At 40.5% G+C, this 13,476-nt stretch overlaps 1 protein-coding gene across 1 annotated transcript in view; it reads left to right on the top strand.

Annotated features, from left to right (window-relative positions):
* Positions 1–13,476, top strand: part of tenm1 (teneurin transmembrane protein 1) — a 212,891-nt gene that overhangs the window by 97,529 nt on the left and 101,886 nt on the right. The window contains 2 exon segments of the mRNA XM_034223176.1: positions 1,661–1,863; positions 5,454–5,661. Coding sequence (XP_034079067.1) covers positions 1,661–1,863; positions 5,454–5,661 — 411 coding nt within the window.

The raw sequence follows: 13,476 nt of genomic DNA, 5'->3' as shown, positions 1-13,476 counted from the left end.
ATTTCCTTTTTTTGCCAATTCCGTAGTCCATGGAGGAAGATAAAGGGGATACGAGATACATGACAATCCAAAGCTTTGGATTTATTAGCAGGATATTTGACATTGTGTGAGTGAAGGTCTCAGAAGTAAGAATTAAGAGTGTAGAGCTATGCTAGCAGCTATGTGAGAATGTAAATATGTAATTATCTTCATCCTGCGTTTAGAGCTAAATGTGTGCTGACATGAAGCTGTTTACCAGGTGATCTTAACTATCCTATGTCAGCATCTTTATACTTTCTAAAAATAAATGTAAGAGGCCGCATTATGCTTTTCGGGTTTTCCATTTCCTGTATTGTGTTAATTAGGTTTTGTTGCATGTAAATGGTCTTCAAAAGCTGAAAGGTTTCTCTCCCACACGGCCCCTTTCATTCAAAGCACAGTTTGGCACGGTTGGAATGTCATAATTGGTACATGTCTTGGTCATACATTTGAGTCTATTTTTCTAATTCTGACCTGATGATTGCGCTAGAAGTAAAAGTTAAGGACCCCCAAAGTAATAACAATATATCCTAAGGGGAAATTGAATACCAGTACCAAATTTAATGACCATGCATCTGATATTTGTGAAGCCCTTTGATTAGAAAATACAAACAACGACCTCGTGGTTGTTCTGGATAAAAAGTCTGTTAGATCACCAAAGTAATTAAGATAGATGAATCCTTTCGGTATCATGAATATCAATGCACTGTTCAAAGGCCCTTTGCAAGCCATCAAATAGGTGTAGAAACATTTCAGACTGGACCAAAGTGGTGTACTGAAACAACAACAGACATTTCCATCGTTAAAAAGGATGAGAAAAACGGGGGCTACCTACTAGCGCTATCTCCCTTCTTATCTGTGTGACGTACATGTGATATACGTCTGTGGGTGGGCATAGTGTCGCCATAATGGAGTGGTAAAGCTGCAGGCATTATAGATTGAGAGCGAGCGGCCTGGTCCATGAATCTGCCCCTAACTGTTCTTCTGCCTTTGTGGCCGTAACGATCGGCTGGCTCCCCTCTGTCACCATATTTTCTCCATCTTAGTTTAGAAGCAGAGATATATCTCGCCATAAAGGCAGACACAAAGAGGGCTGGAGAGGCTCGCCCGCTCCCCTACACAAAAGAGCCGGGCCTGGTGGTTGATAAAGGCTTATGGAGAGGAGAGGAGCTGATGGCCAGGGGACTGTTGGAAAGACCTATTCTCTTCATACACAAAGACAAGCTCTCACTCAAGACACTATCTGTGCGCTGTGACGCTGTGACGCTGTTTGTGAATGCGTGCGTGCCCCTGCCCTCTTCACTTTCCCCTCCTCCGCCTGTCTGCCTTTCTCCTTTCTCACACTCTTTCTTTCTTTCTTTCTTTCTTGTTGGAAGATGCTAATATAGCACACGACAAAGCCCCAGAAGACAGCTCTTAAACAAAAACACTTCCTTTCTTAAGCAGTTCGTCTCTCATCCAAAGGATTGCCAAAGCAGGATTCTTCTGTTCCTGAAGTCTATTCAGTCTCACTTTATTACCAGGGCGGCTGATCCCACTGATGTTGTATCACATCAAGTTCATTATAAATTGCTGCCTCAGATACTGAATAGAACTTGATAAATCTCACAGTATCACCTGTCTGTGGTTTTTCTACCTGCAGAGAAATGGGTGCGAGGCCGGGCCATCGACCGAGGCGAGGTCGACGTCGGAACCCAGCAGAGCCAGGCGATCCCACCAGGGCTTTTCTGGAGATTTCAAATGACGATGCACCATCCGACCTACATCAAGTTCAACCTGTCCCTCTCCCACAACGCACTGCTGGGGGTCTACGGACGCAGGAACATACCGCCTACACACACTCAGGTAAAGGAGGCTCCTGTTGTAGCATGCTGTTCCCCCAGATGGGCTTTTTCTCGCTGAAGTAACTCATATAGCACATTTCTCCCTCTGGTCTGTCATCCGAGCTTTTTAAGTGAGCAGGCTTCACAAAAAATCAGATAACTCTCGAAATGTCTGGCCTCAAGTTAAGTGCTTCGCTAAAGACAATTATGAACATGGCTTTGTATTTTGTAGAGAAAATATTATCTTGTAAAGAAATTATGAATTAGGGCAAATAAATATATTATGTGCCCTGAATTTGAGTTGTAATTACCTTGCCTGCATAATTATTATGGTGCCCAACATTTCAGCAATTATAAAGCAGGGTAAAAGATCATTTCTGATTAACAATTTTTTTTATCTAATTATATTGACTTTATTAATATCTGTTTACTGGTGGAAATTGCAAATCACTTTGCTGATTAAAATCTTTTTGTTCAGTTCAAATATTCAATTCACTTTGTTATTGATCCACCTTTAAAGAGGACATATTCTGCACATCTTCACGTTCATATTTCTATGTTGTTCCTCTACTGTGACATGTTTACATGCTTTAATGTTCAAAAAGTGATTTATTTTTGAAAACTAAAACCAGAGCCCAGTTTTCTCTGATTGGTTAGTTGGCTGGCTCTGTGATTGGTTACACTAGAGATGACGTGACATGACGACGCTGTGACTTTCAGTGATTCTGATTCAGTCTTCAGTTCAGCAGTGAGTTCCTTATGTTGCTAGTTAAAGCTGTTACATTGAGTTCAGCGCAAACTAGGGCTACACAAACGTTTTTCACATGGTTAACCAGTTAAACCCCACGGCCCCGCTGGCGGGTGCAAACACAACATCTTGCAAGAAACAGCGTCTTAACATTTAATAAGCTATGAATGTGTCATATCCACTTAACGTGAAGAAACTCAGCTGTCAGACAATATTAACAATTTTTTGCAAAACGAAACATAAGGGTAAAACAAAGGCTCTGAATTAGCCCTGAGCGAAAAAATGCTAACACACTTAGTACAGAACTCACGTTAAAATACCCTTATTACTTATCGGATCTGCACAAACAAGATATCGATTAGCAAGCTGAGATTCCACAGATTCCAGACATATAAGTATCATCACTGAGCGACCAGAACTAAACAAATTAGCTTTACAGAGCCAAAACGGCTAAAAACGTCTTACCTTTGCTGTTTTCTGATCAAAAGTTGTGTTCAATGGCATTAAAACGATACGCTGCTGAAGGTTAATCCATAGGTTAGTCCAATGTGTCTGTGTCACTTTGAAATGATTACTGATAATCCATCATTCCATTTTTATGTCAATAACGGAGATTTCATATTAGCTGCTACGAGAGTGTATGACAGCTTCCGGTTCCGGGGCATTCTGGCTACGCATCACTCATTCACCAATGGGTAATGTTTAGATGGATTTTAGGAACTTCCCTTCGATTCTATTGGCTATAACGGTTAAAAAGAGGTGTCAATCATCAATATCGACGGACAGGTAATGGAAAATGCACCCAATTGACCCCAGAAGTAGATTTTTTTTCTAAATCTCTCTAAAAAGGTAAAATGTCACTTATTTTGCATCAATCTTGATACAGGGTACTTAGTTTGGATTCCTAAAGCTTTTAATCTTCTATCCCATCATTCAAGGGTGGTTTTCACTACGTACTGTACGTATAAGTAATGTTTTTTTTTTGGACGGACACTATGATTTAAAATTGTTTACCATGTTCAATCTGAATTTACTTTAAAATAAAAAAATGCTATATTGATTCTGACTTTTCTACATCCAACTCACAGGTTTATCATTGCTTTGAGAAAAAAGATTGTTAATTTACCCCTTAGTGAAGATATAGTCAATTGTTCTGGAAATGTCATTTTTGAGCCTGAGGCCTGAAAAACAGGCTCGGGGCTCAACGGGTTAATAAAATAATGAGGGAATACTGATTCAGTCACTGACAACACAAGATTCGGTTGTGTTAGATTTAGTGTTAAACATTTGTTATTCATTTTGAGAACAACTTTTTTTTTTTTATATTCCACGCCATCCTCCCAAGGTGGCACAAAACATACAGAAAATTAAATGATACATAATAACAAAGACAAAACAGGAGCAAGGCGCCCTTCCCTTACTTAAATCTTAAATGTACTGGACACGTTTAGATACTAAGGATGTGGGGATGCAATGGCTGAATATCAAACAGCCCCCCCCCCTACAGTCACAGATGTCTACCTTGTTGACTCGGTAGGTACCTTAGCCATCACATTTAATTCCATATAAATATGCCTGCTCAGACAGGTCAGGGGTTGTGTAGCAACAAGAGGTAAGGAAGAGTGACAACTTCCTGTCTCATCTAACCATGTTACAAATCCAACCGTGATCGCCCATTTTAAGCACCAGTAAAGCCAATCACACAACACAGGTGTCAATAAACTGTGTTTACGCTTGTTTTGTCAGACAAATTAACGATTGAGATCAGCAGAGCAGGACGTGCTGTCTGTCTGTTTAACAGGTAGCATTTATGAGCCCGGAACAAATCACTGTTTTTATCCTCATTTTGACAACAGAAACAGAACAATATGTAAATGAGGACAATTCAAAAGGAAGTTAGGCTTTACTGTTTCTGTTTCACAGCCGACGACATGATGGAAAAATGAGTCACAATATAATCCCGCTATTTTAAAATGTTAACTAATGCAACATGTCATGTAAGTCAAAACAAGAAGCGGAAGAAGACATTTAGCAGTTTTTCCTTTATGGACAGAGATCTTTCAAAAAAATACTCAAAAAGTGTGGACACATGTCAAAGACACAACAATTAGTGATCTGTTGCTTAGTGTAGTGTCTGTAGCACATTTCCAGAAGCTAAACACACACATACCCTTATTGTACACCCTGTAGAGCCTCATTGTGCCATGCAAGAGGCACGTACACACAGACAAAAATACAACACACACTGAGTCATCTGCTTTTTAACATCAGTGCGCCCCTGCTCTCGCCTGCATGAAGAGGTCTAATTAGCTGTTTTTGACACTAGTGTGACACACAGCCCTCAGGGGGAATAAGACTCAGCGAGAGCTCGCGAGTTCAAGGAGGTTTAAGGATGGAGAGGAAGGGGAGGTAGAGACGAGGGTGGTTGTAAAGTTAAAGAGGGTGAGAAAGAAGCACGGGGAGGTTTAAACAAATGAAATAATAGTCTGTTCCATTTGAAAGCCTGGGTGGTAAAGCCTGCCCACGCTATTAGCAGCACGTCAAGTTGTCGAAGCGACTGCTGGGGAACACGTCTGGTGGAGGACCGAGCTGCCATGGACGATGATTTCACATACCGTTCTTTTTTTGGATTCCTGTTTCACATCTGATATCCACGTCTAATGCTTTTCCCCAGCTTCTTGTATTCATGCCATTTCCCCGTAGCATACAATTGACAGTTTTCACAAAGCTCACACAACAACAGCCACACATCACTGCACAACGTTTGGCTTGCACATTTCGGTTGCATTTATGCAGGTTTGGTGATTTCCCATCTTGCTCCAATTCCAACTGTCTGATTGTGTTGTATGGGTATTGTGTTCCAGTTCGACTTTGTGAAGCTGTTGGACGGGAAGGCGCTGCCCAGGTCTTTGACTGATCCCGTCCTGACTGCCAAAGCTCCCAAAGGCCTGCTGCTGAGCGGCCTCCAAGAAACGGGCTTCATAGAGTACATGGACCCCGGCACCTGGCACCTGGCGCTCTACAACGACGGACGCAACCTGGAGCAAGTGTTGCTGCACAGCACTCCCATAGGTGAGGAGAGTGATCATTGTTATGTCATTATCACAGATTCACCCATGTTGGTAGCCTTTCTTCCCATTCCTCTTCCACATTATCAAGTCTTATTTAGCTGATGCTCTAATTCCAAGAGAACTACAATAAGGGCATTCAACCATAGATAGAAAATTCAGAAAGCAAGAAATACATTAGCGTGTGCTACGTACAGAAATAAAACATTTTAAAATGCAATTGTTTTATAAAAATGTTTTAAGTTTATCATTTTGAATTGTATGTATTTATTTATTTTTGTATTGGCCAAAGTGCATCGGCACTAGTAGTTATGGCATAATGTGTATTTTTATTTTATAATTAATTAGTTAGTTAGTTATCAATGTTGGAAAGAACCTGACCACTTCAATTCTGAGGTGCTTTTACTTAACTTGATTATTTTATGATACTTTGTACTTTTACTCCACACACATTTCAAAGCTAATGACTCTTCTTCTTTTTGTTCACTGAATGTAATGATTGCTTTAGCTGTTTAACAGATATAAGACACCTTTGATTTACATTGCTATATTATATAATAAGATGATATTATTTCAAATAACGTTTATGAAATACTGCGTTTTTCAAATGAACTAAACTGAAAAGGATTGGGTTGTGTCCTCATCTCCAAGGCTTTCTCCAGGTAACTAATCTAAATGTTTCATGTGAACAGCCAACCAGACCTTTATGCATCATCCATATTAACAAAATCAATATCTGTTTTTATCTTACTAAACAAAATATTGCACATTCCTTTATAAAAGGTCAGGAGAAAACAAAGTGAAACATTTTCTATATCCGTCAAACATTGTCCAGTTTCATCTGTTGGCTGGACACACAAGCCTCGTTAGGTTATAGATAAATGATATACAGTATCATTATTTTACTATCCTAAATCTAGAATATGACTTTCTTAACTGTACTGCATAAAATAATAGTTTGTTTCTTTAGGTTGGGTTTGTATGAGGTACTTATCCATAGTCCGCCAATCCTTAATTGTGAGAAATGGACAGTAGTACCAGCACGGAATCTTAAAGGGGCCCAATTTAGCTTTTTGGGGTTTTCCCTTTCCTGTAGTGTGTAATCTAGGTTTTTGTTCCTCTAAATGGTCTGCAAAGGCTAAAATATGTGTGTTTCCTCCAGAGGGAGTTTCTCTCCTGCACATAGTGACGTAACTGCGTAACAATCGTGCTTCTATTGGCTATCAGAGTTGGGTGTAACGCGTTACAAAGTAACGTTATTACTCTTGTCGGTAACGGAGTAGTGTAACGCGTTACTTTTATAATTCGGTAATCACACTACAGTTACTAACATTGCCCCGACACGCGTTACTTCGTTACTTTTGTAAAATAATCACACTCACTGACAGACAAGAGGGGTTTCCGCCGCAGGTTTATTTACATGTAGGCCTATGTAATCTGCGCGACTTGCGAGACAACATCTCCACGTGCAGTGCTGCATAAACATGGCTGAGTCTTTTCATCTGTAAACTCCCTCAACGGGGCCGCTCGCTCTCTTTTGTTGATCGCCCTCTCACGGGTGAACAGTTCAATGTCCCGCTTCATTGTAGGAATTCTGCCATGTCTCTACCACTTTAGTTTGACCATCTCTGTTACTAAGTTATGGAATACTAAATAAATAAGTAATTAGATACCTTACCGTTATGCGCTCATAAAGAATGATAAGAATAATGCGTCTTGAACTGGTTTCATTAATTAGTGTCTTGACGTTTCACAGACTGTTAGCTTGTTGTGTGGCTGGTAGCCTATTTTAGAGCATATACAAAGAAAGACTTGTGTTAGGTCTTCCTTAATGCAATAGTAATTGGGGGTGCAAGTGGAGTCACGCAGAGGCAAAACTGTGGCGCGCACACTGTAGGTGCACCGCAGTCTGCGTGATCTGCCTGCAGGGAGGGGCGGGCCGGCCCTGCGAGTAAAGTAACGAGTAAAGTAACGAGTAAAGTAACGAGTTACTTTATGCAGAGAGTAACGAAGTAGTGTAATATATTACTATTTTTTAAAGTAATATGTAATATGTAATATGTAATATATTACTTTTTTTTAGTAACGACCCCATCTCTGTTGGCTATACAATGTTCGCTGTTTTACCATGCTGTCAGACAGCCCATTGCGACAGGGAACTGAAGCGATCACATATATATATATATATACTCTCTTTTCAACCAGATAAAAGCTCTTTATCAGGTTCCTTTTGAGGAAAAAAACGCGTTCTGAACACACTCCTTTTACTTTACATTGAACCTGAGTGGGTTACATAATTGTAGTGTTTTTCGTGCTTGTATCTCAGGGTTACTTCACTCTTGTCCTTTCTCCCCTTTCATCTGCAGACAGACAGGACATGGCCAAGAGTAGTTTGAGAGTCATTGACATTTGAAGGGAACTTTTTCCCATTATAAGAGTGAGCTTGGCATGGCAAGAGACAGCCGTTGGAGAGGGGAGGACAGCTCCTGTGGTAATGACAGGGCTGGCTAACTGCAGCTCATTGCTATGAAACACACGGATGCCAGAGTAAATTGAAGGATGTGAATAATGCAAGAGTACGTGGCTGAATATAGACAAGTGGATAATTACCAGGGCAGTTTTCTTCATCTTCACTCACTCCCAAATCAGTGTTGAAATAACAAAACAAAAGAGTTGGGACATGTTTTAGCACATTAACATTGTGGGGAGACTTGGTTATTTAAATGTGGCACACAAGTGAGATTGCATTCAAAGGAATCCATGTGTGATGAACAGATGTTTTGAGAAACACTCTTTCTGATTCTATTTTGGGATTTCTGCCGCTCCGATCTTTAAATGGCTATATTTTATTTAGTATTTATGTTATTCAGATCACAATCAAGAACACAACACAGGGCTTTCACAATGCCTATAACATAAATAAATGTATCACAGACCTATAAAAAGCACCCAAGCTGTAAGCCAATCATTGAACAGCATCATTATGCGAAAACATTGCACTATCGACATCTTTCATTTTGTGTCATATTGACACAGTTCTTTTTATAATGACTGACAGCATGCCACTGCTGAACACAGATTTGATTTCAGTGCTGTCAAACATTTGTTGACACGTGTGGCATCTCAAAAGTGTGGAACATACCAGACCTACTTTCAGCCCCATATCTCGAGCTAAGCAGGAGAAAGAAACGGCAGCGTTTACAAACGGTTTCCTCTTTCCTCTCCGATAATCAAAACAAATATAGACACGACAGATGGGCTCAGAATAGCAGCCCGTTTTTCCTCCACTTAGGTTTTCCAAATAATGAATCAAGTGATTTGGCTTGTAAGAGGAAAATAATATTAATGGAATGATGTCAAAGTTCATTTCACTGGCCATTTACACCTCTAACGAGGGCTACAAACACTGCGTTGCTTTGGAGGCAGAAAATCAAAACCATTGAGCTACATCACAATACATTCTAATAAAAACACAGTATGCCGTAGCTCACGGTGGAGCTTTATGGGGAAACGACGAGGGAGAAATTAAATGATCTCTGTCGGGAAATCGAGCTTTTCCGCAGCGAAAAGTAACCGGATACAACAAAGAAACAGAGTATAGATAAGAGAATAGCAGAGACTATCATACAAATAAAAAATCGAATCAATGGAGTGTATGACGAGAAGGGAAATATGAGCACATAAAGAATGGCAAAACAATACATAAAATGATGCCGAAGGATTCTTGTTCTCACAAAAAGGGGACTTGCTTTATTATCAACAGCATGCTTGAAAGAGTAATGAGGCTTTCATAGATAATCACTATAATCTTCATTTCGATAAAGTTAGAAGAGCAGTAGGTTTCTGGGAGAACAATCAAAGCTGCATGCGTGTGGTCAGTTGACCTGTATCAGTCAGAAGACATTACGCTGTTCTGTGATCTGTTCACTGAACCACACACACACACACACACACACACACACACACACACACACACACACACACACACACACACACACAACACACACACACACAACACACACACACACACACACACACACACACACACACACACACACACACACACACACACCCACACACACACTCTCAACCCGTATCCAGGTGCCACTGCAGAGGAGGATGGAACATATACAATTGCAGGCACCCACACTGTACACATATACAATCATATATGCTTATATGTCTATACACTATCTACCATCATTTCTCAGTGATTCGGACTATAATGTATAAACGCCCCACATATAAATTGTAGAAAGACATGATAGAAAGGTGTGCGGAACACCTGCTGATATGAAAATAGGCTTCATTATGCAGATTCAAATGGGATTCTGAAACAGGTTTTTCTCCACTCTGTGCAGAAAAACAGCTGAAGAGAAAAACTTTTCCTTTCTTTTGTTTTCATTTCCACTGTTATTGACATTTACATGTGACCCACTGTTCTCCGGCATAATGATATCTGCCATTTCAGCAACGCCACTCCAGCCCCGTCTTCTTCTATTTTCCTCTCTTTTAATTCTCTTCAGCCCGCACAAAGGCGGAGAGTGGAGCTTCCTCCTGCAGGGCTATTAATTATGCATAATTGCTCCACTTCAGCTGTCATCACACAACCTCTTGAATATTATATCTTTTACACAATGGCCGACAAAATAAAGTCGAAGGTTTCATGATAGAAACCCAGAACTTTTAACAAAAAATTATAAAAAAAAACAAACAAAAAAGTGGTCGGCTTACGGCCGGTTGCTTCTAGTTAGCTGAACAGCCATTTTTTTTCTTTCATAAATTCATAAAGCCCAAGGGTCGTAAAGAATGGCTGAAAGTTTACAGGCTCATAAAGCACAATTGCAATGCTTATTTGACCAATCAGATCACTTGGATGGGAGCACCCGATTTATAATAGCATTAACTGCAATAACTTATGGCATGAGTGATTTCTAACTGGGAAGGGTTTAGCGAGTGGAAAGAACCGAGTGGGTGTCTCACGGATGCTCACACACATGCACGCAGAATATGTACACTGTAACAAATAAAGACATGGCTCACCATACATTACCTGTTAATTGCCTGCAGAGTTTTGTAGTTGAAGCATTGACCTGAAAGACACGGCAGTTATATAACTGTTACAGTGCTGCAGTGCACAGCCTTGTGAGCGTACTGACGGATCAATCATCACCTGCGGATTGGAAGGAACTCCGTGACCCTGCAGAGGAGTTTGTGTTCATTACATTTGTCAGGTGCTTAACACAACATTGGAATTTTACTTGAAAAATACTTTTTCATAGAAGTGCTTTTCATGATATAATCCAATGTATAAGGCAGTGCAGAAATGAGTCCTAAAACCCAGCAATGACTAAGCATTTTAACACTTCCTGTTCCCTCTTCTTGAATTCAAAGGTTTCTTTAAAAGTGTTTGTCGTTAGAAACCTAAAATAAGTTTTTCACATTTTATTCTACAACATAAAATATTCCAGTAATTACCCCCACTCGTGTATGTCTGAAGCTTTTATGTTTCATAAAAAAACCAGTTGCTAACAAATGACTTAATAAAGTGGTGCAGTAATGAGTCTTAAAACCTGGAAATGACTTATCATATTAGCACCTCAGTTTCCCTTGTCCCGAAGTCAAAGGTTTATTGTGCGTATTTGCGGTTGAAATAAGGTCTGTGGTAAACACAGTTTAAGAGATTTTTTAATTTTGTTCTCTGACATAAAATATGGCAATAAATACCCCACTGGTGAATGTCCAAAGCTTCTATGTGCCATAAAAAACAGCGCTTGCTAATAAGTGACTAAATGAGACTACTAAACGTCATCACGCCGAGTTTGTTTATAGCATTAGGTAAGCTTTTGATATCTGCCAATTGCATGTATTCTTCAAGAATTACAATGAAGTGTTAATATGTGGAGGTTATCCTGCTGAACAAACTGTATACATATCATATAGTGTGTTAGCCACAGATAATATTCCAAAATCCAATTTAAAAACTTGAGTCGAGGGAGCCATGCGATGCTAACTTCGTGATCAGCCTTCATAAATACGTCATCAGTGCACCTCTCTATTCAGTAAAAAATACATGTAGTGTCAAGATGTATTGTGCCTTCCCTGAGTGCTTCAGAATATACACTAGGATGAGCAAGGAAAATGTGTGTGTAGGGTCAAGTAAAGGACGTCAGTGTTCGTATCTGAGGCCCGAGGATGGGAGGGAAACAGCCGAGTCTAGAATGAAAGCAGCGGAGCCTCTGGAACACCACTTGAATCCGCGAAAGTCAACAATGTCGAAATGTGATACTTCGAAAGGAAAGGCATTTCTATAGTATATAAACAGGATATCGACACGGCTTGTGTTCTCTTGTCTCTCAAAAAAGGAACATGTTTTGCTTACTTAGACCATCTCCAGTGATTTCGTATATACCTGGGATAACTACAAATGTTTTATTTGTTTTATGTTCTATATATATTCATGTTGCACTGTTGGAGGAGCCTGTGCCTTGAGTGTTTCCTTGCCATATCTACACTGTAGCTAGCGTGCACATGACAATAAAGCCTTGCATCTTGAATCTAAAGAGATCCTTGCTTAAAACTGGCCCAGATGAGGACTTCTCATCTTCCAACATAATTTGTATGCAAAGCTTTTTTGTAAGAGAGAGAAAGAAACGGTCTGCGACTGTGTGGGAGAAATGATGATTGCCATTCCTTCTCTCCATCACAGTGACGATGACAGAGGTGAAAAGGACTTTGCTTTCTTTGGTGATGCGCTGCCGTGGAGGATAGCGCCACGCTGCTGGCTACTTGCAGCGACTGTTCATTAGCATGTGTCACACGCGCCTCCAGGCGGGCGCCACATAATAACTCTGCGCGTGTGTTTGTAAATGTGCGTGAGCCCTGCCTCGGAAGGATTTTTCGTGCCAGGGGACTGCAGTGGTTTGACTCTAGAGTCGATCCCCTTTCAGAGGAGCAGAGCAGGGTCAAACAAAGGATGACACCCGCTATAATGACTCTATCTTGCTTAGATAGAGCGCGTCTGGCACACAACAATCAGCAGTCTAAACGTCTTGTTGCCAGACTCTTCTCCCGCAGAATCTTCCATCTGGGACAAGCTCAGCTGTGTTATATAATGCTCCCAAAGCATGGAAGTGCTCACCCTCCCTTTATCTATCCTTTGCCATTCTGTCTGTGCCCGGAGAATGAGATCTGACATGACGGACATTATATCAATGGGAGGAAAAGGACGAACGGTAAAAAGACAGGCGTCTAATTGAAGTTTGATGGAGGAATATGAGGAAATGCGTACATCTTTAAGAGATGTCACTGGGACGGGAGGCGCAGTGTTCTGTGCGTTTGATCATCAGATCAAGGGGGCGTTGGGGAACTCCAGTTCGAAACCCGCTCCCGCCCCACTGCGTCAGGTCGTTGTGTCCTTGGGTAAGACACTTCACCCGAATGTGCTCCTGTGGGTATTGTCCACAGTAGATGACCATTACATGTATGATCTGTATGTGTAATGTGTATTTGTAAGCGCTTTGAGAGTCATTGATAAAGCGCTATAATAAATATAAGGATTATTATTAGAGATGTGAAGAAACACGCATCTAGACAAAATGACTCGTAGGAACAAGCATCACATTGATCTACGCCATTCCGCCAGTGTAGCGACACAGCATTAGCCATTCTCCACTAACTTGTCCATTCACAATGTCAGATTCAATGTTTTTCAATCTCGTTCAAAACTGCGCCCCTTGTAAACAGTTTGTTGATTAAGCCTTGATGTTTGTAAATTTGCGCGTTGTGTGTTTCCAACCTGTAATGCAGTATAATGTGC

Source organism: Gymnodraco acuticeps, unplaced genomic scaffold, assembly GCF_902827175.1.
Source record: "Gymnodraco acuticeps unplaced genomic scaffold, fGymAcu1.1, whole genome shotgun sequence".
In the NCBI taxonomy this organism is placed as follows: Eukaryota; Metazoa; Chordata; class Actinopteri; order Perciformes; family Bathydraconidae; genus Gymnodraco; species Gymnodraco acuticeps.
This window is presented reverse-complemented; position numbering and strand designations above follow the sequence as displayed.